At 45.4% G+C, this 26,956-nt stretch overlaps 1 protein-coding gene across 1 annotated transcript; it reads right to left on the minus strand.

Annotated features, from left to right (window-relative positions):
- Positions 1-7,716: 7,716 nt before the first annotated feature.
- Gsg1l2 (GSG1 like 2) lies at positions 7,717-26,858 on the minus strand. The gene is made up of 5 exons (XM_041664074.1): positions 26,549-26,858; positions 18,401-18,448; positions 16,645-16,797; positions 9,658-9,769; positions 7,717-7,966 (listed from the first exon to the last, which is right to left on the minus strand). The coding sequence occupies exons 1-5, from the start codon at positions 26,856-26,858 to the stop codon at positions 7,717-7,719; spliced, it is 873 nt and encodes a 290-aa protein (XP_041520008.1).
- Positions 26,859-26,956: the final 98 nt, after the last annotated feature.

The raw sequence follows: 26,956 nt of genomic DNA on the forward strand, positions 1-26,956 counted from the left end.
ACCACCACTGCCCAACAATGCTTCATATTCTTGAGGCAAAGAAAAGGCACTGCATTGCAATCTAGACATTAAGAAGGATGGATGGTAGCTAGTGTTTGAGAGGCAGTCACATAGCCACAGAGTCTAAGACAAGGGGTTGAGGGCACAGTCAGGTTTGTCAGTATGGAACCCATCAGGGAAGGTTTAGGCAGGACATCCATCTGAGGGCTGTCACAGGTAGGTAGGAGAGCCATGTGATCTGAGAGCTTTGAAGGGACATATCTGAAGACCGAGCTCTGGGACACTTGGGTATTTAGAGGGTAGGGACTGGAAAAGGACTTAGCAAAGGGCAAGAAGAGAAGTGGCCAGTGTTCTTCCAGGGACCAAGAAGCCCTGTGTCCCAGGAGCATAAGAAGGCAGTCTGGGGGAAACTGCTAAATTAAACAATTAGGCAGCCACTGGCCTGAGGCTGCCTCTGTGCTATGAGTTCCTAGGTAATAAATTGGAATTGAATTCAGGAGGTTTGGGTATTGTTCTGTTTTAGTAGCAAGTGGCCAAGTTTCACCCAACCACAAACAACCAAGCTAATTGCAGTCAACTGACCAGCCCATGCCCAATAAGGCCCAACTCATTCACTGGAGCTGATCCAGTGATTTTTCTATGTGCCTTCCTGGGTCACCTGTAAAAGCCTGCTGCTCCTGTGCTGGAACTGCTACGCTGAGTCTTGTCCAATTCATGAATCATTCTTTGGTCAAGTAAGGTATTGAGGTTAATCTAGTTAATTTGCTGGATGTTTATCTTCTAACTAATTATCTCTAACTGATTATCTCTGTTGAAGACTGCCGCTTGGTCACGTGAAGATGGGGCCCGAGAAGTGACTGCACCTTTAGCAATGACTGACAGGAGCCTCTCAGGTGAAGGGCACCTTGCATTTTCAACTCTGCAGTGGACTTACTGCTGGTGGCTCTGCAAGGTGCCGTCCCTGCCTGGTGGTTGCAGATCCCCCTACGCCTCCCACCCCCAGACCATAAGCTTTGAAATCCATCATCTACCATATACCTTGATGTTTGAAGGTAAAATGGCTACAACTTTGAAAGATTGTCCCAGCCCAGCCTGCAAGTCCTTCTACAAGTGACTGAAATATACTGGGTCCCTTCCACATTGATTCATGGCTCTAGTGGGAAGGACAAGACCGCAGGTGCCCTGTTGTGAAGCCACATTCAACTCTAGACGGGGGTCCCAGGGCACCCCTGTTGTGTCGGTGACAGCATCAGTTCACTGCTTGTCAGGAGGGCATACTTTCTTTAACTTAACCACTGCAGGACAGATGTGGAGTTTACCAGCCAACATGCATTCTTCAGTTCACTGGGAAGCCCTCCAAGTATCTGCTTTACCACCCTTTGTGGGAAGAAGACAGTTTGCTGAGCTTTGAAATTGTGGGGTTCTTTTTCCCTTTATTTTTGTCACACTGGCATGGAAATCTTGAGCATGCTAGAGGAGCCCTCTACTGCTGAGCCGTACACCAACTTGGGATTTACATGTTCTAACCCAAGTGTCAAGAACAAAAACTGAGTAGTTTAGATACTTGAGCATTTGGGACCATCCTGGAAAACCTGGGTGGGAGAAGAACCCTCATCTCGCCATTCTCTCCTCTTTGTCCCATGCAGAAGTCACACCCAGCTTTAAACTGGACTCAGAAGCTTCAGTATACACTGTTTGTCAGGGAATCAGAACATAGTGCCCCTTGGCACCTTCCTTCCAGACTCTCTGACCCCTTCATTTGTCCACATAGAAAGTCAAGTGCCCTGCACCATGCTGGTTCCACCTGGAGAGGGTAAGGAGGGAGGGGGATGGATGGTGGCCTGCTAGGAGCCAGACTTAGGCCTGCTACATTTCATGCCTTTCTTTGGAAGTGGGGAATATGATACAGTACAGAAAGTCAACACAAGCACAGCAGTCCTAATGCAGAGATCGGACACTGCGAATTCAAAACCTTTCGTGTTAATGTGATACAATGGGCGGGAATACTCATCTGTGATGCTCTGTTTCATACATGACATGATTTAAATGGCAGCATGAACTCATGCTGTGTGTATAAGGGTCACATAAAACAGGAGATTCATGTTTGGCTTGGGTCCCATTCCCAAGACACCTCATTTTATTCGTGCAAATATTAAAACAAACAAATGAAAAATCTAAAAACCAGACAGAAACATCTCCGCTCCAGAGTGTCTTGGCTAGGGATGCTCCATCATCCTCAGAGCGCCACTGTGGAGGATCAGGGTATAAGACATGGGCAGTGGTTAGCACTTTGACTAAGTCTGGTCTATCATGAAGACTGTTTCTGTCTCTCCTTCCTGGCAGGTCTTTCTCTGGTGCAGAACCACTCCTGAGGACATTGGACATGTTTGGCAGAAGGACGGGTGTCATCATTATGAACATAAGAAACGCTACCTTCTGCAGGTCTTTGAGATGCGATGTATTCTAGGAGGTCACAGGTGAAGGATGAGGGATGATATGAATACCTTCATGTGTATGTATGCAATGTGTATGCATCTGCTGTTCTAAACCACGTTACCCTTAGCCTCACATGCATGGTTTCTAGGCTGACGGCAGGGTTAACTAGCTTGACTATTTTCCTTCTTACTGGAAATAAGACTGGACTTGTACAAAATGCCTCTCACGGATTCCCTCCTAGAAATGTGCGCCCCATCTGTGGAGGCCTTCATACATGGTGGATGGCTGGCAGAGAGGGAGAGACTATGGCTGGATGGACTGGGATGTTTGGACGAGTTACTCTGGGTCACTGGGTCAGACTGGTGTTGGACAAAATTAATTGTCTGGAATCTTATTTATCCTTTTTCTTTTTTTTTTAAACAAAGGGGGAGGACACACACACAACATGGGTGCTCCTTGAGGACATTCTCTTATGTGAAATAAACTGGTCACAAAACACAAATACTGCATGACCTCACTTATGTGAGGTCCCCAGTGGGGCCAAATTCCTGGAGACAGAAGACTGGTGCCAGGGGCTGAGGAGAGGGTGGACTAGAGTTTAATGGGCACAGGGTTCCACCTGGGGGAGAGGATGGCATTCTAGGGATGAACGGTGGAGATGGCTGCACTTATGTCCTTGATGCCACTGACCTGTGCACTTGAGACGGGTAGGAAGGGAAAATCATGTGATGTTCTTTAACCCAATAAAAAGACGGAAAGGAAATGGTCTTCCCTCTTTTGAGAGACAATTGAATTAGGTGGTTTCATTCCTGTGATTTTTTTTTTATTTGAGATAAGGTTTGTGTGGTTTTGGAAACAGCTACAGGGACAACCATTGTTCAGTAGTGCAAAGCAGAATGCCCGAGGTTCCCAGGTGCTACTGTGGAGAGGGCGACAAGGAAGGGTGGGGGAGGAGGCACTAGCTGTTCATCTTACATCTCATTTCTTTCTTTTCTCATAAAGGGAGAGGAGTGGCAGCCATAGCACGTACTTGTGTTAAGTCTGAGTAATGGGTACATGAGTATCTATCCCCTTTTATCAGATAATTTACACCAAAATAATTTTATAGTCGAAATGAGAAAATGAAATAGAACAAGCCTGCGAAGAGGGAGAATCGAGTGGATGCTGAAGAATCGGTCTAAATTCTCGTAGACTGTCCTCCTTGCGTCTCTTGTTTTAATTCGCCATCTTCTTCCCTTCCACCTTCCTCCCTCGCTTCATGGAACAACCCCAAATCACCCTGGCTCCTCCTGCCCCGCCTACCTGAGGCAATGCCACTAAAGAGAGCAACAGATACATTTTTGTTCATTCCCCATGGGTCCTCGGGATGTCCTTTAATCTTAAGAAAACTGAACAATTTTCCAGTCTGATCTTTCTTGCCCAAAGCACCCAAGACTGAAGTTGTTCTGTGGCTGTCTCAGCCCCACCTGTGTTACACATTCAGGACGCTATACACATGCTCTTTGTGTTTGAGGTGTCGAAATGTTTCATGAGCAAACCTGGTTCTGGACTCATTTTCCAGACTTGCTATTGTTTTCCTGGGCTCCAAAGATGTCCTTCTAAGAAGAGCTACCAGCTGCAGTTCCCTAGGGAGCTCACAGAAGCACAGCTAGCATCATCGTCTCTGGGAGACGTGGGTCATCCAGGGAGGGGATGGGCATGAGGGCCCAGTAACCAATTATGCAGAAAACCATTGACTCCTTCCCTCTCTTAAGCTGTGAACCTTGCCGATTCTTACCCCGTCACCTTTGGACAGCTGTATCCTTTTTGGCATCTGGAAAGAGTGCCACAGGACTCTTCCTCTTGAGTCCCCTGACCTCTGGTGGGGAAGGTCACCAAGGGTCAGGATGGGTTCCAGCGAAAGATCCACTCCTTGTACAGAGCATCTGTTTGCCTGGACACTACCTTGTCTGCTGGTGTAGATTCTGGCTGTGGGCCAGGTCTTCAAGCCCTGGGCCCCATTGGAATTCTAAATTCCTTCATGCAGGAGAAATGGCGCTGTGCCTGTGGCATTGTAGACACCTGCTAAAATTCACCAAGGACAGAGAGCTTCCAGGTTAAAATGGCCAGTGTGGTTTTTGTCCCTCTATCCTGGCTGTCTCTGAGATGGGACCACTGAGCTTTTTGCGACCATTCAAAGTCACACACACACACCAAGTCATTTGTTTATTCCACAAGGACCCATCCTCCAGTAGCCCATTCATGTATGAACTCATTAACTAGCCGATTGATGAGGATGGTGTCCTCATGACCCAAACACTATCAGTAGTGCCCCTAGGTCGGGACCAACTCTTTAACACAAATGTAAAATTATCCCTTTTACATCCAAACCAAAACGGGCAGATTTTCTGTGTAAGAGTTCGTGTTCTTAATTATGAGCGTATTATTTTCCCATAAAACTATTTTTAGAAGGCTATCTGGTGTATGTGTGTGTGTTGAGCTTTATATAAACACATACATTTGCAATTATTTATATAATACATATAATTGTCGGCCATTAATTTAGATGTTGGAGATATAAGGAGCAGTCCTTACCTAGACTCATAAAACAGATTTACAATCAATAAGATGGAATAGATATGTAAAGAGAAAATTGTAATACACTGAAGAACTGACATGTGGCAGTATCTGTGTTCTTGTTGAGACCATCTGGAGTCCTGGCCTCCAGCTGCTCTTCCCTGCTAGAGATCTTTACTTTCCTTCTGATTTGAGTTACTGAAAGCTGTGTCAATGTTGTTTACCAGCTCTGCTTCACGAGCACGTGTTGCCTTGGCCTTGAGGATCAGAGGATAAGGTTTTCACCTGTTGGCCCACCTGACTGTGTTGGGTAGGTATATAAGCGTCCGTGGTGCTATTGAATAAGGGGCTTCTTACCAGTGACTAGAGGTCCATGTCTCTGTCTCTCTGTCTTGTGTGTCTTTGTGTGTTTCAATCTCCAGCCCCCTGTCCGAAGCTCGCGAACTGTATGGTAGTGCATAGAGCACAGACAGGTGTTGTGCACTGTAGTTCTGGCAAAGAGAAATAGTATGTGTTTGTTTCTTGACTAGCATTAGGGTTACACTGGGGTGAATCTTTGCTTTCTGAAAATGTCTTACATTGTAAATATATAATTTAGAGACATTTCTCTTTGTGTGCTATGCTTCAATAAAGCTGACACTTGTCCTATTTTAAAAGGACCTGACTGTTCTTTGGGCTGACTTCAAACTCATGATCCCTCTGTCCCCGTGCTGAGATTTAGTCCTGCGTCACCAAACCTGGTGCACATGCAATATGTCCCAATTTTAAAAGAAAGCAGTGCTTTGGAGCTTGTTTTGACTTGGACTTCAGAGGCCCAAGGCCTCCGCCTTGACATCCATGTCAGCTGCTAGCGCCGTTGACATCCACTTGCTCACATGGTTCCAGGAGGTTCTCGTCTTCCTCGCCACCATCAGCTGTCATCTCCTCATATCTACCCAACTGACAAGCATCTTTGGGAAACATTTCTAAGGATTTCCTTCTCTCTGGGACCAGCTCAGGCTTGATTGACATTGTGAAGTCACATAGGATCTCCCCCTACACACACATAGGGTGACATCGTGAAGTCGCACAGGATCTCCCTGCACACACACATGCAGAGTGACATTGTGAAGTCACACAGGATCTCCCTGTACACACATGCAGGGTGACATCCTGAAGTCACACAGGATCTCCCCCTACACACATGTGTAGGATGACATCGTGAAGTCACACAGGATCTCCCTGCACACACATGCAGAGTGACATCGTGAAGTCGCACAGGATCTCCCTGCACACACACGTAGGGTGATGTACCTATGAATGAAGCCACATGCTGCAAAGGGCAGAGGCTACCGGGTGTCAGTCCTTCTGTGCTAGGAGGGCAAAGCACCTGGGGAACGCCAGTGCTCTTCTCCGAGATGAGAGAAGCTGGCTCCTAAACATTGTACAACAAAGAATGGGACCAATGATGCTCAACTTGAATCTGAGACAAAGAAATTAGTAGGTCTCCTCTGTCTGCTTACTCTTTGATAGTATAACTTAATTTTAGCACAAATGAATTAATGTTTCATTGATGTAGCTTTATTTCAGAAATATATTTACTAAGCACATAAACACAATTAACAACAGCAACAAAAGACTCTGAGGGGTTGGGGAGATGGCTTAGCAGGCAGATGTGTTTGCCACCAAACAGGAGGATCTGAGTCCCATCCCCAGGACCCACATGGTGGAAGGAGAGAACCAACTCTGCACGTTGTCTTTTGACCTCCACCCTTGAACTGTGGCCTATGTGCATGCGTGTGTGAGTGTGGGGGCTCCCCCCATCTCTCTCTCACACACACATGATAAACACATAGGCAAGTAAATGTGAATTCTTTTAAATTATTCTGAGCTAGAACAAATTTAAGATTCTTGGAATTTGGCCGTCTGTGGTCCTTCTACAACCTGTGGCCTAATCCCATGCCAGTTTAAAACAGGGACTAGATTGATGCAGGGTCGTAACTGAACACACCAGGGAGTCCTGAGCACAGTGCCACCTCCCACGAGGCCTGCGGGCTTGGCAGAGTTTATTTTTAGACTCAAGAATGCCTGGTGACTTAACTTAAGCAGGACAATCCAAACATTTGTTCCACTTCACTGTGATAAGATGCCATTCCATTTCTTCCTGTCACTTCACCATCCTTTCGAACTGGCTTCATTGTAAGTAGACATTATGAATTTGTTTTGAGGCTGAATCCTTTTATTACATAGCCCTAGCTGTTTTGGAACTCTCAGAGGTCCCCCTGAGCTCTGAGATTAAAAGCCTGTGTCCCCATACCTGGTGAAGAATATGTTCAGGCAACAAATTTTATTTTAAAATGTCTGTCTTCTTCATGAAAATTAGAAAGCGTAATATGTCCATATATTTCCTGTGTCAACTAGAGAAAAACATTCCAGGTTTGTCTGCCATTAAATCTGTGTGGGTAACAGATTCCACATCTGCAGTAAGGGTTGGGGACTCTTTTCCTTCAGGAGACTTATTAGACTCAGAGTCAGGGATGCCTACTTGACTTTACACTAGTGTAGCAATAGTTGATACTTTCTGTAACATTATCTCCTCTAAAGATGCTGGCATTGCAGGAGGTATGAGAGGCTGAATCCAGAGATGAGTACTGGAAGGTTTATCTGTACCATCGTCTTCTGAACCCCACTCCAGAGATATTCACTGGGTAACAAATGCCTGGCTTATTTGCCCTGCATTACTGACTAGCACATGGACACTTTGCCTCCTCTAGCTGGGGGAGGGTGTCCAAGAACATTCACGAAGACTTGTCCCACAGGGTGAGAAACAGCTCCTGTTTGCCAAACCTGCTGTGAAGCTTCAGGCTGTGGGATGTTGTGCTGAGGGTATGGACCGCCTTTCTGTGCCTTTGGCTTCTCTGCCTGGGTGACTGTGTATCTGCTCATGGTCGCCACTGACACAGCCATACAGAGGGAGAAAGATCCCCAGGCAAGGCTGCAACAGAAGGCACAGTTAGCAGAGGCCTGAAGTGGGATTCCAGGGCTGCCCTGGGGTTGGCCACCCACTTGGGATAGCAGACACTACTGCTGTACATGGGGATGCTGTTTTGTGCCTTTAGGTACCTGTTCGAGTTAAGTTGGGAGATTTCCCTTTACTGGGAGGATTTATTGTTGGAGCAAATTATAAAATTCTGCATTTCCTAGAAAAGGGCAAGGTAGGAGAGTGCAGAGTTTATAGGGAAGAATGACATCAAGCGCTCATTGCACTCCCCACAACCTCCCCGAGGGACAGCTTCAGAGCAGCAGTAGGGAGGAAATGGGAAGGGATGGCAGGTGTTTGTGAGAGGAGTGGCCCATCCATAGAAGACAGGAGCAGCACAGTATTTAAGGGGAAGGTTTCTCAGAAGACAGGAGGAAGTCTATTGCATAACCCCACTGAGTCCCTGAGAGGACACACACACACACACACACTCACTAGGACATTAGGCAAAAGTCTGACCTCAGACGTCTTCCACGCCACAGACATGATCTCACGCCCCTGTGCCTCTGAGAGCACAGGTTTGGTTCCTGAAGGCATAGGCACAAAGAGCCCAGATCCCAAGACAGAAGGATGTGTGGGAGACAGAGGGGAAGGCTGATCTGAAAACAGGGCTTTTATGGCAAGGTGGCTGTGGAGCAAAGGCTGTTTCACTCTTTTCTCACACCTGACCTCAGAATTAAGATTAGAAAAACAAGTGGAAGAAACCCCCACCCCCTTGAAAGTAAAACGAAAAGAGGAAGAAGCTAGATAAGGAAAGAAAAAGACCTTGGCTAATGAACACCAGTGACCCAACTAGGAAGAGTTCTGAGAGAACAGAAAACCATGGAGAAGAAATAGCAAAAGAAGTAACACAGGAAAAGTTCCCTGAAGTGTGGGATACAAGACAAGCAGCTCGATGGGAGGAATACCCAGAAAGCCCTAGACTACAAGTCAGAATGATACCGACCCCTAGACAGCAACGACACTGGCAGGAAGGAAACAGAATAGTGCCTTAAAAATTCCAAGGGCAAAGGCTCTTTGACAGCCTTGTGGACATTGTTTTGGGGGGTGTTGTTTTTGTTTTTTGGCCAGATGATCAAGCACAGCCACTTTTTAAAAATTGGATTTTAGGTCCCCTCTTTAAGATGGAATCCATACCTGATACAGCTAAAGTGGAAAGAACCTGAGACTAGTTAGGTCGTGGGCCTTAGGGAGGAACCCACTACTACTACTTTATGAAAGGAACACAGCAACCAAATGACTTCCAGTGACATACTGCTACACCCATAGATCAATCAACCCTGGTCAAAGAAGCTGAAGTAGATGGTAACACAGAGACCCACAGCTGATAATGTGCAGAGAGTGAGAGACTTTGGAGCACTCTAAATGAATGCCCTCACATAGACATACACACAGGTAAAACACCAATGCACACAAAATAAAATCAAATAAAAACTCAAGAAAATAAATCACAAAAACTCTTAAAAAGTCAAGGTAGGTGATTTCATTCTACCACTGAGAAAACTGGATTATGGAAAGGTTATACTACCAACCGAGTCACAAGAGTGGCAGATACCAGTCCTATGACGATGTCTATTTTCCTACAAAAATCTGTGTTCATCTCTCCTGCTTCACCAGAACTTGAGCAGGGTAACCAAGCCATTTACCAATAGGACCAGCCGTAGTCCCACGTCTGAGGCCGCCAATCTTCCGGTCCCAGGTTCACAGTGATTTGAAAACTAGTTGTGTACATCATGTGGGCCACCATGCCCAGGAGTCCTGTGTAGGTAAAGCTCTGTGAGCTACAGTTTAGAACACAACACAGGGGAAAATCTGCTCTACCCTGCCTGTGTTGGATGCTGGGAGCACTCTACCATCCACAGATCCCTGTTCAGTATCTGCACTTATACATCCTTAAACTCTCCGTCTGACATCTCATTCCCACAGTAGAAACTAAAGGGACACCAGAAACAGGCCTGATCACAACCCAGAAGAACATAGTAGATGCCAGGACCTGAGCAGGAATCGCCACAAGTCCATGGCCCTTCTCCATGCTATGGAAGATCTAGCCATCGGATTTTATCTTTTTACTTACCGGTGCTAATCCCTGGGCAAGATGTGCTACGTTCATCAAACACAGGAGTGATGCACAAGTTGGACTGCTACACATTAACAGAACTTTGTGTGTCTGTCTGGAGGCTGTAAGGAAGCCATATATTCAGGGTTCTATTTGGTGAAGACATTAACTTTAAGGACCTTAGAAGGCTAAATTAAGTTGCTCAGAGAACAGAGGTAGCATTTAAAAAAAAAATGAAAGAGAGCGGAAGGCGGCCGGAACACCGGGCAGCGGAAGGCAGCCGGAGGACGCCCAGCGCAGCCTGCGGGGACCAACTGGGACAGGCTGGAACCGGCGGGGACCGGAGTGGCAGCAGAGGACACAGGCTGCTGGTGGCGGGAACCATCCCAGCAGCAGAAGCAGGCTGCAGGGACCGCGCGAAACACCGAGAACAGATCGTCCCACTACAATTAAACCAAAGAGACCCCTTAGATAGCATCGATAGGAGGAGATGGGCAGGCGTCAAGGAAAGAATTCACCCAATAATCTGAAAATCAGCATGAAAACACCAGAACCCAATGATCTTACAACAGAAGGTCTCCAACACCCTAACACAGAAGAAGTGGAAAAAATTGACTTTTTGAAAGCAGTAGAGTCCCTTAAACAACATGTGAAAAATGCCCTTATAGAAATGGATGAGAAGTATAACCAAAAATTTGAGGAAATGAGTAAATACGTACCTAATACCCTGGGAAACCAAGAAAGAACGATCAAACAGGTAATGGAAACAGTTCAAGAATTGAAAACTGAAATGGAAGCAAGGAAGAAAACACAAACTGAGGACCAGCTGGATATGGAAAATCTAGGTCAACGAGCACAGCCTACAGAAACAAGCATAATCAATAGAATACAAGAAATAGAAGAAAGAATCTCAGATTCTGAGGACACCATAGAGAAAATAAACGCTCTGATCAAAGAAAACTGCAAAGCCAACAAATTCTCATCACAAAACATTCAGGAATTATGGGACACAATAAAAAGACCAAATATAAGAATAATAGGAATAGAAGAAGGAGAAGAGTCACAGCCCAAAGGCCCAGAAAATATTTTGAACAAAATTATGGAAGAAAACTTTCCCAACTTAAAGAAAGATATTCCTTTGAATATTCAAGAAGCATACAGAACACCAAACAGACTGGATCAAAGGAAAACATCCCCTCGCCATATAATAATCAAAACACAAAATATACAAGTTAAAGAAAGAATACTAAGAGCTGCAAAGGAAAAAGGCCAAGTAACTTATAAAGGTAAACTGATCAGACTTACACCTGATTTCTCTATGGAAACAATGAAAGCCAGAAGGTCCTGGATAGAAGTACTGCAGAAGCTAAGAGATCATGGATGCAAGCCCAGACTACTATACCCAGCCAAGCTTTCGTTCACTATAAATGGAGAAACCAAGACATTCCAGGATAAGAACAAATTTAAGCAATATGTAGCCACGAATCCAGCCCTACAGAAAGTAATAGAAGGAAAACCGCAACCCAAGGAATCCAACATTGCCAACACTGCCTACAATAACTCAGGCATCTAGCGACCCTTCACTAGCACAACTCAAAGAAGGGAGACACACAAATTCTACTTCCAAAAACAACAAGAATATCCGGCATGAACAACCACTGGTCATTAATATCACTTAATATTAATGGTCTCAACTCACCTATAAAAAGGCACAGGCTAAGAGATTGGATTCGAAAACAGGATCCAACATTCTGCTGTTTGCAAGAAACACATCTCAACCACAAAGACAGGCATCTACTCAGAGTAAAGGGTTGGGAAAAGGTCTTTCAAGCAAATGGTCCTAAGAAAAAAGCAGGTGTGGCCATATTAATTTCTAACAAAACTGACTTCAAACTAAAATCAATCAGAAGAGATCGAGATGGACACTTTATACTCATAACAGGAACAATTTGTCAGGATGAGGTCTCAATCCTGAATATTTATGCCCCTAATATAAAAGCACCCATGTATGTAAAAGAAATATTACTAAAACTCAAGGCAGATATCAAACCACACACACTAGTAGTAGGAGACTTCAATACACCTCTCTCAGCAATGGACAGGTCAATCAGACAGAAACCTAATAGAGAAGTAAGAGAACTACTGGAGGTAATGAAGCAAATGGACTTAACAGACATCTATAGAACATTCCACCCAAATAGGAAAGAATATACCTTCTTCTCTGCAGCCCATGGAACCTTCTCGAAAATTGACCACATACTCGGAAACAAAGGAAACCTCCACAGATACAAAAAAATATCAGTGTCCACCTGTGTCTTATCAGATCACCACGGATTAAAGTTAGAATTCAACAACAATCCTACCTCCAGAAAGCCGACAAACTCATGGAAACTGAACAGTCAACTACTGAACCACACCTGGGTTAAGGAAGAAATCAAGAAGGAAATTAAAGTCTTCCTGGAATTCAATGAAAATAGAGAAACAACATACACGAACCTATGGGACACTATGAAAGCAGTGCTAAGAGGAAAGTTCATAGCACTAAGTGCCCACTTAAAGAAAACAGAGAAAGCATACATCGGAGACTTAACAGCACACCTGAAAGCTTTAGAAAAAAAAGAAGCAGACGCGCCCAGGAGGAGCAGAAGACTGGAAATAATCAAACTGAGGGCGGAAATCAACAAAATAGAAACGCAGAAAACAGTCCAAAGAATCAATGAAACAAAAAGTTGGTTCTTGGAGAAAATCAACAAGATCGACAAACCCCTATCCAAACTAATTAAACGACAGAGAGAGAACACGCAAATAAATAAGATCAGAAATGAAAAGGGGGACATAACCACAGACAAAGAGGAAATTCAGAGACTCATTAGATCTTACTACAAAAGCCTGTATGCCACAAAACTAGAAAATGCAAAAGAAATGGACATGTTTTTAGATAAGTGCCACATACCAAAGCTAAACCAAAACCAGGTGAACGATCTAAATAGACCTGTTAGTCGCGAAGAACTAGAAACCGTTATCAAAAATCTACCTTCCAAAAAAAGCCCAGGACCAGATGGTTTCAATGCAGAATTCTACCAGAACTTCCAAGAAGAGCTAATACCTATACTCCTTAATGTATTTCACAATATAGAAACAGAAGAGTCATTGCCAAATTCCTTTTATGAAGCTACAGTTACCCTGATACCAAAACCACAAAAAGACCCAACCAAGAAAGAAGATTACAGGCCTATCTCACTCATGAATATCGACGCAAAAATTCTCAATAAAATACTGGCAAACCGAATCCAAGAACACATTAGAAAAATTATCCATTATGATCAAGTAGGCTTCATCCCAGAGATGCAGGGCTGGTTCAACATACGCAAATCTATCAATGTAATCCAGCATATAAATCAACTGAAAGAAAAAAACCATATGATTATTTCATTAGATGCTGAAATAGCATTTGACAAAATTCAACACCCCTTTATGATAAAAGTCTTGGAGAGATTAGGGATACAAGGGTCATACCTAAATATAATAAAAGCTATTTACAGCAAGCCGTCAGCTAACATTAAATTAAATGGAGAAAAACTCAAAGCCATCCCACTAAAATCAGGAACACGACAAGGATGTCCACTCTCTCCATACCTCTTCAATATAGTGCTTGAAGTTCTAGCAATAGCAATAAGACAACATAAAGGGATCAAGGGGATTCGTATCGGAAAAGAAGAAGTTAAGCTCTCGTTATTTGCAGATGATATGATAGTATACATAAGCGACCCCAAAAACTCTACCAAAGAACTCCTACAGCTGATAAACACCTTTAGTAATGTGGCAGGATACAAGATCAACTCCAAAAAATCAGTGGCCTTCCTATACACTAAGGATAAGGAAACAGAGAGGGAAATTAGAGAAGCATCACCTTTCACGATAGCCACAAATAGCATAAATTATCTTGGGGTAACTCTGACCAAGGATGTGAAAGATCTATTTGACAAGAACTTTAAGTCTTTGAAGAAAGAAATTGAAGAGGACACCAGAAAATGGAAAGATCTTCCTTGCTCCTGGATTGGGAGGATCAACATAGTAAAAATGGCAATTCTACCAAAAGCAATCTATAGATTCAATGCAATCCCCATCAAAATCCCATCAAAATTCTTCACAGATCTGGAGAAGACAATAATCAACTTTATATGGAAAAACAAAAAACCCAGGATAGCCAAAACAATCTTATACAACAAAGGAGCGTCTGGAGGCATTACCATCCCTGACTTCAAACTCTACTACAGAGCTACAGTATTGAAAACAGCTTGGTATTGGCATAAAAACAGAGAAGTCGACCAATGGAATCGAATAGAAGACCCTGACATTAACCCACAAACCTATGAACACCTGATTTTTGATAAAGGAGCTAAAAGTATACAATGGAAAAAAGAGAGCATCTTCAACAAATTGTGCTGGCAAAACTGGATGTCAACCTGTAGAAGAATGAAAATAGATCCATATCTATCACCATGCACAAAACTCAAATCCAAATGGATTAAAGACCTCAATATCAGTCTGAACACACTAAACCTGATAGAAGAGAAAGTGGGAAGTACTCTACAACACATGGGCACAGGAGACCACTTCTTACATACAACCCCAGCAGCACAGACATTAAGGACCTCATTGAATAAATGGGACCTCCTGAGACTGAGAAGCTTCTGTAAAGCAAAGGACACTGTCGCTAGGACACAAAGGCAACCCACTAACTGGGAGAAGATCTTCACCAACCCCGCAACTGACAAAGGTCTGATCTCCAAAATATATAAAGAACTCAAGAATCTAGACTGTAAAAGGCTAACCAACCCAATTATAAAATGGGGCATTGAGCTGAACAGAGCATTCTCAACAGAAGAACTTCAAATGGCCAAAAGACACTTGAGGTCATGCTCAACTTCCTTAGCGATCAGGGAAATGCAAATCAAGACAACTTTAAGATACCATCTTACACCTGTCAGAATGGCGAAAATCAAAAACACCAATGATAGCCTTTGTTGGAGAGGTTGTGGAGAAAGGGGTACACTCATCCATTGCTGGTGGGAATGCAAACATGTGCAACCACTTTGGAAAGCAGTGTGGCGGTTTCTCAGGAAATTCGGGATCAACCTACCCCTGGACCCAGCAATACCACTCTTGGGAATATACCCAAGAGAGGCCTTATCATACAACAAAAGTATATGCTCTACTATGTTCATAGCAGCATTGTTTGTCATAGCCAGAACCTGGAAACAACCTAGATGCCCTTCAATGGAAGAATGGATGAAGAAAGTATGGAATATATACATATTAGAGTATTACTCAGCAGTAAGAAACAAGGACTTCTTGAATTTTGCATACAAATGGATGGAAATAGAAAACACTATCCTGAGTGAGGTAAGCCAGACACAAAAAGAGGAACATGGGATGTACTCACTCATAATTGGTTTCTAGCCATAAACCAAGGACATTGAGCCTATAATTAGTGATCCTAGAGAAGCTAAATAAGGAGAACCCAAAGAAAAACATATAGGCATCCTCCTGAATATTAACCTTCAGCAAGCGATGAAAGGAGACAGAGACCCACATTGGAGCACAGGACTGAATTCTCAAGGTCCAAATCAGGAGCAGAAGGAGAGAGAGCACGAGCAAGGAACTCAGGACCATGAGGAGTGCACCCACACACTGAGACAATGGGGATGTTCTACTGGGAACTCACCAAGACCAGCTGGCCTGGGTCTGGAAAAGCCTGGGATAAAACCGGACTCTCTGAACATATCGGACAATGAGGACTACTGAGAACTCAAGAACAATGGCACTGGGTTTCTGATCCTACTGCACGTACTGGCTTTGTGGGAGCCTAGGCAGTTTGGATGCTCAACTTACTAGACCTGGATGGAGGTGGGGGGTTCCTTGGACTTCCCACAGGACAAGGAACCCTGATTGCTTTTCGGGCTGAGGGGGGGGACTTAATTAGGGGAGGGGGAGGGAAATGGGAGGCGGTGGCTGGGAAGAGACAGAAATCTTTAATAAATAAATAAATTAAAAAAAAATGAAAGAGTTCTCTGTGGAACATGTAAACCAAAGGTTGGTAATAATTTTGAAGATATTGGAATGTATACAGTAGATACACTCCTATTTTGTTTTCACCAGAGCTTAGCTATGACAGTCAACTTACTGAAATGAAGTAACTCCCCTAGAGTTACTTAGTATCTACTTACTTATATACAAGCATCCTGTACCAGAGGCCTGAACTCAGGAGGATTCCTCTGTGGATTCAAACCTAACCCCTCTGCTAAGCGAGATCATTGCTGTTCCCAGCATCATTGCATCCTCCTCCCTGCCTGTGACACAAATGGGTACGTGTTTCTCTCCACCTGTGCCCCCCCCCCTTTTTCTTTTCAACACTATTGCACCCAATGGAATTCGTTCAGTGACTTATCTAGAAGACCAGCTGTCTTTCTGAGCTGGCCAGTGACTGGAGGGAACCAGGCAGCCTATTCTCGGGCTTGAAGCATCATATCCTCTCTAGAGTGGGCTGGGGAAGACTGCCCCTGCTAGGAAATACCTGCCAGCACCATGAGGATGGCCACCGAGGCATCCACCTTGAGCCAGTTGCATCCAGAATGGCAATGACTCACACTGCAGCCCAGGAAGATGACACCTGCCAGTATCAGGAAGATATCCAAGACTTCAGCTCCAATGGAGAGCCACAACACACCTATAAACAGAAAGGACAGAAATGCTGGCCATTCAGAATCCGTAACTGCAAGGTTTGGTCCCTCGGTTTTATCACTAAGACACTTTCTGTTCTTAGAATAAAAGATGGGAGGCTAGGCATTTTGTAAACAAAAAGTTCTCTTCAGCTCCCAGTTTTGGGTGCTGTAAAGTCCCAAAGTGTTCTTGTAAAACTTCCTTAGCTATCTTGCACCATAAGCTTGGCATCATGGTGGGACCATATATGAAAAGGAAAAATCCAGGCTAACATGAAGTCAGAGGGACAGGAGAGAGGCCGGGAGAGGCCAGGCTTATTCTCTTCTAACACTCTCTCATGGGAGCTAACTCAGGGTTGAAAAGGATCGATTCCTTCTGAGCAGCAGCCCAAAGACGTAAGCCTCCCTTAGACTCCACTTTTGAAGGTTCCTATCACTTTTCAGTAACTCTACCCCAAGGACCAAGTTTCCAGTGTAAATACACCCTGTGGACACAGGTAAACGGGAGCGAGGCAAGACAGCAAGCCTTCAATGTGAAAACCAAAGACACCTTTGTTGAGTTTTGGAGAGTTGGTCAGTCAAGGGGATCCTAGGGCCTCGAGGATGGTATTAAGACTGCCCACAGAAGGGAGGGGAAGGGAAACATAAGTAAAACCCTGGTGGAAGGCTGCAAGATACTCTGGGAATGTCTACTCCCCAGCTTAAGAGTCAGCATATTTTATTACAATGGAGACATTGTCTCTGGTCTTTACAGAAAACGCACAGGGGCTGGCGAGAAGGCTCTGTGACTGAGAGCACCTGCTGCTCTGGCATTCAGTTACCAGTGCCTGAGTCTGGTGATTCCCAATCACCTGTAGCTCCAGCTCTAGGGGATCCCCACTCCTCTTCTGGCCTCTGCAGAAGAGGCGTGAAGATTCAAACACACCCCAATACTCAAATCAAAAATGAAATCTGTTAAAGAAGATACCCAAACTTAAATATGAGGGCAGAAGATTCTGAATATTTAAGAGCCTTGGGTAGGTTCCAGTTCTGCCAACATCTCTTGTTTCCATCCAAGCTGCGTGTGTACCCTCGCTGGGATCGCAGCCGGAGCTGTGTTCTGAAGTTGTGGAGTGGAGAATGGGCAGGAGGTGACAGAAGGGAAATGGAAATTTGTAAAAGTCCTACTACTGACAAGGCCAGCCAGGTGCTGGGACAGAGGAACACCTAAGACTAATGTGATCCTCTCTGCAGCTTCATAAAGGCTGTGTTCCGTCTGGGAGAGCAGATACCCAGAGAGCAAACACAAACTCAACGGGAGGTGGAGAGAAGAAAGCACACACAAGGCGAGGTATTCCAGAGCTCGTGTCTTCCGGACTCTGCCTTTCATTACCTGCAGAGCTTGAGATTGGCCACCATGGGAATATTTATGGTTCAGGAAGCTGCAGACTCCACCAGTCTCCTGTCCCCCTGAGAAGCTGACTACCATCTTTCAGCACATGGCGGGGTTATAAGGCACACAAATGGAGCCTGGGTTGACTTTGTGGGGAAAACCATACCCAACCATCTCATCCTTTCCCCATATCCAAGAAAGCAATGGTGAGGGACCCTGGCTGAAAGCACAATGCTTACCTTGTGCCTCGGTGGGCGCCACCCCCAGGAAGCATCTGCATCGCTCGCCTGGAAGACAAGGAGAACTCAGCCAAACACAAACAGACAAACGGAGAACAGAAATGTGCTGTGTCGATACGACTCTAGTCAGCTGTAAAGAAAAACGAATTTGCAGAAAATTGGGTGAAATTGGAAAAGTGATGCTCACGAGTGGTAACCCAAGTCCAGAAAGACAAATACCGTATATAGTTCCCAAGCCAGTTCTAGCATGTTACCGGGAAGCATGCATGTCCAGGTGGAAAGGATCATCCTGCTTTTACTAAAGCAGAAACTAGGAAGGATTCCTCACGGCTGGGGGGTTGGGGTGGGGCAAAGTGGCTCTAGTGGTGGGAGGGTAAAAACAGAGCCAAGTGGAGCTGAGGAGGAAAAGCGAGGAAGGGGACAGGCAGAGGAAGACGGGGCAAAGGGAGGTCGTCAGTGAGAGCAGCAGAAGACCATGGGCAGCAGGTGACAGTTCAGTCCCCGAGATGCAGCTTCCGTGGCTTTCTCTACCTCCACAGGAAGTTTCCAGTCTTCGCTGAGCCTTGCTTTCTTTATCTCAAACTGGGTCTCAGCAAAGTGTGTAGTAAAACAGTTGTGAAAACATGCTACAGAATGCCACATGCGTTTTCATGCTTGGTTATCGACAGAGGCCAGGACAAGGATCTCTGTTTTACAGATCTGAAAGTCACGCTCAAAGTAAGTTACAAAGTTGGTAGAGTAAGCGGTTGAAAGTGGGGGTTTCAGGCCTGTGGGTGTGGCTCAGTAGAACATTTGCCTAGCATTCACAAGGCCCCAGGTTTAATTCCTAGTACTGGAAAGAGAGGAAAGAAGGAAGGAAGGAAGGAAAGAAAGAAAGAAAGAAAGAAGGAAAGAAGGAAGGAAAAGAAAAGCAAGTGGGGCTTTCCTACCTGAGGAGTGATATATTTTCCCACATCACTACTTGCAATCTTTCTGCCTAATGCCTGGAGGCATGTATTAGTCTGTTTTCTACTATATAACACAGTACTGAAGCCTGGATATTTTACAAAGAAATAAGTATTTTGTAGCTCACAATTCTGGACTTTTAAGAGCAAGAAACCAGCTTCTGCTTGGCTCTGATGAGGACCTGGCCTTCTAGTGGGAGTGAGCACAAGATAGAGAACAGCCACTGTATTACAGGAGGCAAGAGGAATTCACCCTCTCAGGAATTAACCAGGATCTCAGGACAAAGAGCATAGCATCCATGATCTAATTGTTTTTCACTAGTCCTGCCTCTGAAAAATCCTACTGCCTTAAATCACCACACGGGATCAGGATCAGCAGATGAACGTTTGGGGGACACCCTCAAACCTCATCCCAAGCACATGAAAGGAGTGAATGTCCTTAGTCTGAGGACAGCCTTTTCCAGAAATAATGGAAGAGAAGCCAGGAGTAGGGCAGGGGCAGGGGAAGCTAGGAGCAGGGTAGGGGCAGGAACAGAGGCAGGGAAAGCCAGGGGCAGGGACAGGGGCAGGGGAAGCCAGGAGCAGAGCAGGGGCTGGGGCAGGGGCAGAGGCAGGGGAAGCCAGGAGCCAGGCAGGAGCAGGGCACAGAGCCTCAGAAAGCCAGCTGAACAGATTAAGAGAATTCCCAATAGCTTAGAAGGGCAAGTTTAGTTGGGCCCAGAGAGCTAGACTCGAGTGACCCCTTGATTAATGTGAATCCCCAGAAACGGTGTTCCTTCTGAACAAAGCCAGCAGGATTAAGAAGAAAAATCTTTACAAATCCCACGAAGCCAGAGAGGCGGGTGTTACATAGCTTGGCAGGGCTTGGGCGGCCAAGAGGCATGGCAAACCAGCCGTAGGAAAATGCATACAAGCCCCGGGTGCTTGACTCTGCCATTCTGCCCCTGAACCAAGGCCCCAGGGCTACCCACATGCCCCTGTCTGCGTGCTTTAAGTTCAGCAGACCAGCTCAGGGCCTACTCAAGCACATACCATTGATTTGGAGATTTGCCTAAGGAAAAGAGCATGTGAGGCTCGCCTCTACCAGGCACTTTCTTCGCAAACCTGCATTTCAGGATGTGGAGAGAGAGGCGTAGACTCCCTTTTCAAAGCTCTCAAGGGCCCACTTGCCAGGAGACAGCTGGTTCAGAGAGGGAAGCTTTCCTCAGTCAGATCCCATGGCACAAAGCTGGGGTGTTGGTTTACCCCCAAGTCCCTTGTCTGCACTTGGTTAGGAACATCTTGGGACCAGAATCCTTATTGCCTGTGCATTGAGGCCGTTCCACCCCCTCCCAAGCCTCTCCACTATTTCTACTACTTCTTATTCGTTTCTGTTCTTACCCTCTCTTTCTTATGCCCCCAATCCCACAGGTGCTTGTGATGCTAGCCCACGTAGGCAGTGACTGGGTGCTATGATCTATACTTCTTAGCAAACATGGCTTTGTTGGCCTGTGTAAAGCTCTAAACAGATTTTTTTAATTGGGAGAGAGAAAACTCCAAATAGTTCCCTTAGCAAAAGCAAAGGATCTCTTTGTACTGAGTTCCCAAGAGGACCTGATCCCAGTGCTGGGCTGAACTCTAAGGGATGACCCCTTGGCCAAGGCATGAAGTTCAAGGTCACTGTCAATCCCAAAGTCTTCATCCACTGCTGGTGCCACCTCCTGTGAGCTATTTGCATTTGTAACTTCTAATAAGTAGTTTTGTTTTGTTTTTTGTTTTGTTTTGTTTTCCAAGACAGGATTTCTGTGTGTAGCCCTGGCTGTCCTGGAACTCACTTTGTAGACCAGGCTGGCCTCTAACTCACAGAGATCCACCTGTCTCCCAAATGCTGGGATTAAAGGCGCGTACCACCACACCTGGCCTACCTAGCTTTGACTTACCCTCTAAAGTCTGATCTTAATGAATTCCTATCAAGTCAAAACTAAACACTAAACTTTTTGCTTTAGGTACATCCTGCAAATCACGGAGGTGATGATATGTCTTCAGACAGTGAAAAAATTTCTGGCGTGTGTCTTGTTTCTATTGTAATAAAAGTAACACTTAGAAACCATAATTTTCTTCTACCAGGACGAGTAGAAAATGTGAACAGAGGAGTTTTAGAGAAATGGGCAAAAAGCATTCTGGTAGTTATTAGATTGTGAGGTAACAAAAGTCAGAGTGAAGAGTGTGGGGTCCAAGTTCATCAGCCTCTCACTCTGCAGTCTTCAATGGGGTGCATACACATCTATGGCAGTTTCTCACTATAATTCTCACATATATAATAGCAACAGATGTAAGTATACAAACGTCTTCTGTGGTTGATGAATTCTGGGAAATGCTGGGATGTATTACTCAGGTTTTTTTTTTTTATTGTGGAACTTCCCAGAGATTATTTTTACATGCTGATGTACACAGTGAGTTTTCAAGAAGAAAATATAGTATGTGATAATTTCCAGTCTTGAGTATTTAGGCTGTTTATTTTCTGCAGAGAACAAGTCTGTGGGCTGAGTTTAGGACCATTCTGTGGGGCCCTTGTTGAAGGCTCCTCCCATGGTGAACTCAGAACTGAGGTGTGCAAAGCTGGGAGGGGACCAGGAACACACCCTTAATTTCTACGCAGGACTATGTGTGACTCACCAACATTAGTCTTCCTCAAAATTCAGTGTGTGTCCTGGAGGATGTAGGAATGCCAACTGGGTTGACAGGAATGCCAAGGGGGCTTCTTCTAGAGGAAGGAGTTCAAAGAGCCTTATACAGTCCTTAATGTTGCCCCACATCCCATTTTAGGAAGAAGATCTTCCCCTGACACACACATACACATAAGCTGGCTAACGGCTTTTTATCCAAAGTCTTAGGATAATTTATACCAATAGCAGCCTAGTGTTGCTATGGCAAAGGGACACACACTGCAGGGCATACAGATGGCCAGCTGAATACATGTTTCTGGGCTCCTTGAAGTTCAGTTCCTCCCTTTCCTTACATCCAGCCAAAGCAGTTTTTCTCACAGGGAGAGCTACAAGGAAGACAACTCCCAGCTCACCCGAAGGCCCTCCTCCCTCTGACATCACAAATAGCATGCCGATGCCAACACAATGCCAGTTTCTCCTGATATATAGGTTTTGCCCTGATATAAGGGGGATAACTGCCCTAGGGACTTGGACAGGCCATGTGAGCTCCATTCTGCCCTGAGTCTTCCTCCCGTTCATTGCCCGTGCTCTAGTGGAAATGCCTGGCGTGGCTGCTTTAGATTCAGCTTATTCCTTTCTGTCTGCCCAGAACATCCTGACTCCTGTTCTCTGTTTATTAAAATCCCCCATATGGGGCTAGGGGAGGACAGTTTGCTTGATAAACTGCTTGCCTCAAAAACACGAGGGTCTGAGTTTAATCCTCAGAACCCAAGAGAAAATGCCAGGCATGGTGATGTCACCTTGTAATCCCAATGCTGGGAAGTGGGGCGGGAGAATCCCTAGGTGCATTGCTGTCCGGCTGTTCTCGCTTATTTAGTGAGATCCGGGCCAAGGGGAGAGCCTGTCTCAAGGCAGGTATCGTTCCCAAGGATGACACCTGAGGTTGTGGTCTCCATATATATGTACACACACACAGCTTCCCCCTCAACATGCACATACAAACATACGTGCACCAAAACTAAAATGTCATGGCTCGGTGCAAAGCCTATCTCCTTTATGAAGCTTTGTCTATACCCAAGTAATATATGGTTCATTCCCATCATGAACAAGCTTCCATATTAACCATTATTACTCCCTTCCTCATTTTGCTTTTATTATAACCTTAGATATTTTCTGGTAGCTTTTACCTTTCAGTACCGGGGATCCCTCTCTGTTAGTCCCCCTAGCCCTGTGCCAAACACAAAAATGCTTGTTGGTGAATATACTTCATGACATTCCAACTGCCTTCTATCCAGGAGACTTTCCTGGGTCCTGGAGTGTGAGTCTCTCGCATGGCATGTACATTGTCACTAGGGAAGCTAATTAGAAATATACTCTAGAGAGAACAAAGTTGAGGGGAACAGAGATGCTAACAATAAGAGAGTGGGAAGAGAAACAGCGATTAGAAACCAGGAAAACCGTAAAAATCTCTATCAACAGTAACTGTAGTCAGAACATCCTTTCTGCTGCTAGAACGAGCAACATCTAGTCAGGATTGCTGGTTTATTGATTTCAATAAAGCAGTGATGTTATGTGGGGTATCCTCATGGAGAATGATAAATTTTATTTATTATCACACTAAGTCAATGGTGAATGTAAAATGAAAATACCCACTTTTGTCCTTCATATAGGAACAGTTTCCCCTGAAGGAAGGGACAGAAAATGTTTTTCTTATAAGCCTTTCAAAATGTGTGACTTTTACTTGTTCATAAATACTACCTTAGCTAAAACAAACAACAACAAAAAACTTACCCAACCAACCAACCAACCAACCAACCAACCAACCAACCAACCAAGAACAGGCTTCTAGTTAGAGCACCTGGGGTCTGGTGCCCGGATGTTTACACACTTCCAGGGCCAGTCTGATTCATGCCATTCTACAAAGCTGGGGATAGATGAGGTTATTCTCAGGAAGGGAGACAGACTTGGTAACAGAAGTTCTTAAGTCATTTACTTATCGATGTGGTGTCTACAGTCCCCTGCGCTAAAATATAGGACTATCTTGGTGATCCCAGAGGATGCAGGATCCATACACAAATGTAACTATGTGTATGTCGGTGGGGGCAGTCTGAGAGAGTGGACTTTATATGATAGTAGTACAGAGAGAAGAGGATTTGGAAGCGTTTAGCCTTAGTAGTCTTAGCACCAGCTACCACTGCTGTGCCTGCATCACACTCAGAGCAAAGGCCACTTAGCCTGGAGGCTAAGGTGGGACATTTACTCACCTGTCAGCAGTCTGCTGTGGGACAATGGTCTGTATTCTGTCAATTATATTATAAATAAACACTGATTGTCCAGTAGCCAGGCAGGAAGTATAGGTGGGACAGTCAGGCAGGAAGTAGAGGTGGGGTGATGAGAACAGGAGAATTCTGGGAAGAAGAAAGCTTATTCTGCAGTCCTGTCCCAGCTACAGAAGAAGCAAGATGTGACTGCCCCGCCAAATAAAGTGCTGAGCCATGTGGCTAACACAGATAAGAATAATGGGCTAACATAAGTTGTAAGAGTTAATAAGAAGCCTGAGATACTAGGCCAATCAGTTTATAACTAATGTAGACCTCTGTGTGATTTCTTTGGGACTTAACAAGCAGGGCAGAAAACTCAGTCAAAAGCAGTCTACTTGCATGGGGTTGGAGTTGGCTGTATCTCAGAGTACTGTTCCTCATTGCAGAATACTTGGCTGCAAGAATAATTTTTGACTTGCCACAAGATGGTAAAATAAACAGCTATACAAGAAATGTAGTGAGTCTGAGGTCAGAACATCAGTGGGGGCTGCTATGGTGACCCCTTCACTTTGGGGCCTTTGCTTTGAAAGCAGAGGAGCAATCTAGTCCTGAGCATGTCTAACATCAACTAAAGAGGTCGAGATTTGTCCCTCTTCTGATCTTCGTGAGGTAAAAACACTTCCTGGAAACTATGCTGTATGTCCTAACCCTCCCCTCCATCTGCTTTCTCTTCTTCCCTCACCGTTTACTTGATAAACCTCCACCTGTAATCAGCTGGAGAGAAGGCTACAAGCTGTGCTGATTTTCTGAGGCCCGGTTTCTGCTTCTGAGCTGAGAACGATTACTGCTCAGGGCTGTTTCAAGGACTGCTTGAGGTCAAGGTCCAACTCATTATGGGCCGTGATTGTGATTGTGAGAGATCTGGTAGGTGACTTGAGGCCGCTAAGGGATAGTTTCTATTTTTTTTCTAGCCTGTAAAAGCTGAGCCATCTCTTCAGCCCTTGTTTTGTTTTTCTAATGAAAACCCTTGTTCCAAGAGTCCTTAGAAGAGCTGGAGAGGTTCAGCATTGAAAAGCGCTTGTTCCTCAGCTGAGGATAGGGAACCTGAAATGACCCTATCCTAGAGCAATACTGACGAATATCTTGCATATCATCATAGAACCTTCATCTGGTGATGGATGGAGACAGAGACAGAGACCCACACTGGAGCACTGGACTGAGCTCCCAAGGTCCCAATGAGGAGCAGAAGGAGGGAGAACATGAGCAAGGAAGTCGGGACCACGAGGGGAGCACCCACCCACTGAGACAGTGGAGCTGATCTATTGGGAGCTCACCAAGGCCAGCTGGACTGTGACTGAAAAAGCATGGGATAAAACTGGACTCTCTGAGCATGGCGAACAATGAGGGCTGATGAGAACCCAAGGACAATGGCACGGGGTTTTGAACCTACGTAATGTGCTGGCTTTGTGGGAGCCTAGCCAGTTTGGATGTTCACCTTGCTAGAAATGGACGGAGGGGGGAGGACCTAGGACTTACCACAGGGCAGGGAACCCTGATTGCTCTTTGGGCTGGAGAGGGAGGGGGAGAGGAGTGGGGGGAGGGGGAGAAGGGGGGAGGAGGGGGAGAAGGGTGGGAGGGGGGGGAAATGGGAGCCTGGGAGGAGGTGGAAACTTGTTTTTTTTTTCCTTTTCTCAATAAAAAAAAAGTTAAAAAAAAGCGCTTGTTGCTCTTGCAGAGGACTTGGGTTTGGTTTTCAAGCAAGTCAGGTGTCACAAGACTGCCTGTAACTCTAGAGAGAGTACACACACACACCCACACACACCCACACACACACACACCTGTGAGTTTGAGGCCAACCTGGTCTACATTCCAGGTCAGCCAAGGTTACAATGTTATACCACATCTAAAGTAACAACAACAATGTTGAAAGAGAGAAAGAAACCTTAGGGATGCAGCTTAGGGGTCTGTGGGGCCACCTTTGATTCTTGAGAAGCCCACAGACAATGACAAGTGGGTGAACACTTGAGCTTCCTAAACAGTGTGTCAGGCACCGTTACAGGCACTTCCCATGAATCTACTCACTTCATCTCCGCGCTGTCTTTAGGAGCTAAGCACCTCTGGGTTCCTAGTTTATAGCTGAGAAAATTGAGGCTCAGAGGTAAAGGACTTGCTTAAGCTAGCATGGTCAGTCCATGGCATACACAAGATTCAGCCCCAGGCAAGCTGGCTCTGGAGCTTCTCAGAGCCACCCTGCACACCCTGCACGCACTGACCTGGGGACACAAAGGCTGCACTCACCTGTGCTGTTGAGGCTTTCCTCACAGGACTGCCAGAGCCCTGCATGGAACCCGAGCAGGAGGAACTTGTCGTCGCCTATCTCCCAGATGTACTGGACAGTCTGGCTATCATCGTGTTCCCCGCCAGTGCTGTTGTTGGCCTGGCTGACCTGAATGCAGTTCACTCTCCCCAAGGGGTCCTGGCACAGTGGTTTTGTCATCCGTCGGATGCCCTCACACCAATGGCTGCTGCCCATGGCTGTGAGGGAGAAGGCAAGAGCCAGGCAGATGGGGAGGAGGGTCAGTACTCGCTGCCACCTCTCCCTGTCCATGGCGGAATGAAGTTCCTAGTGCCAGCAGGAGCAAGGACCCCCTCCTCTCCACTGCTTCACAGCCTCCATCCCCTAGCCCTGCCATCTGGTGTCCTGAC

Source organism: Microtus oregoni, unplaced genomic scaffold (genome assembly GCF_018167655.1).
Source record: "Microtus oregoni isolate MIOR12 unplaced genomic scaffold, Mior012 000015F_ref0000493, whole genome shotgun sequence".
NCBI lineage: Eukaryota > Metazoa > Chordata > Mammalia > Rodentia > Cricetidae > Microtus > Microtus oregoni.

Bases quoted from the DNA above. Each gene is read 5' to 3' on its own strand.
- Gsg1l2 (XM_041664074.1), bottom strand. From the start codon at position 26,858: ATGGACAGGGAGAGGTGGCAGCGAGTACTGACCCTCCTCCCCATCTGC. The intron at 18,449-26,548 runs GTGAGTGCAGCC...CTTGTCTTCCAG, and splicing joins GGAAAGCCTCAACAGCACAG to GCGAGCGATGCAGATGCTTC. The intron at 16,798-18,400 runs GTAAGCATTGTG...TTCTGTTTATAG, and splicing joins GGCGCCCACCGAGGCACAAG to GTGTGTTGTGGCTCTCCATT.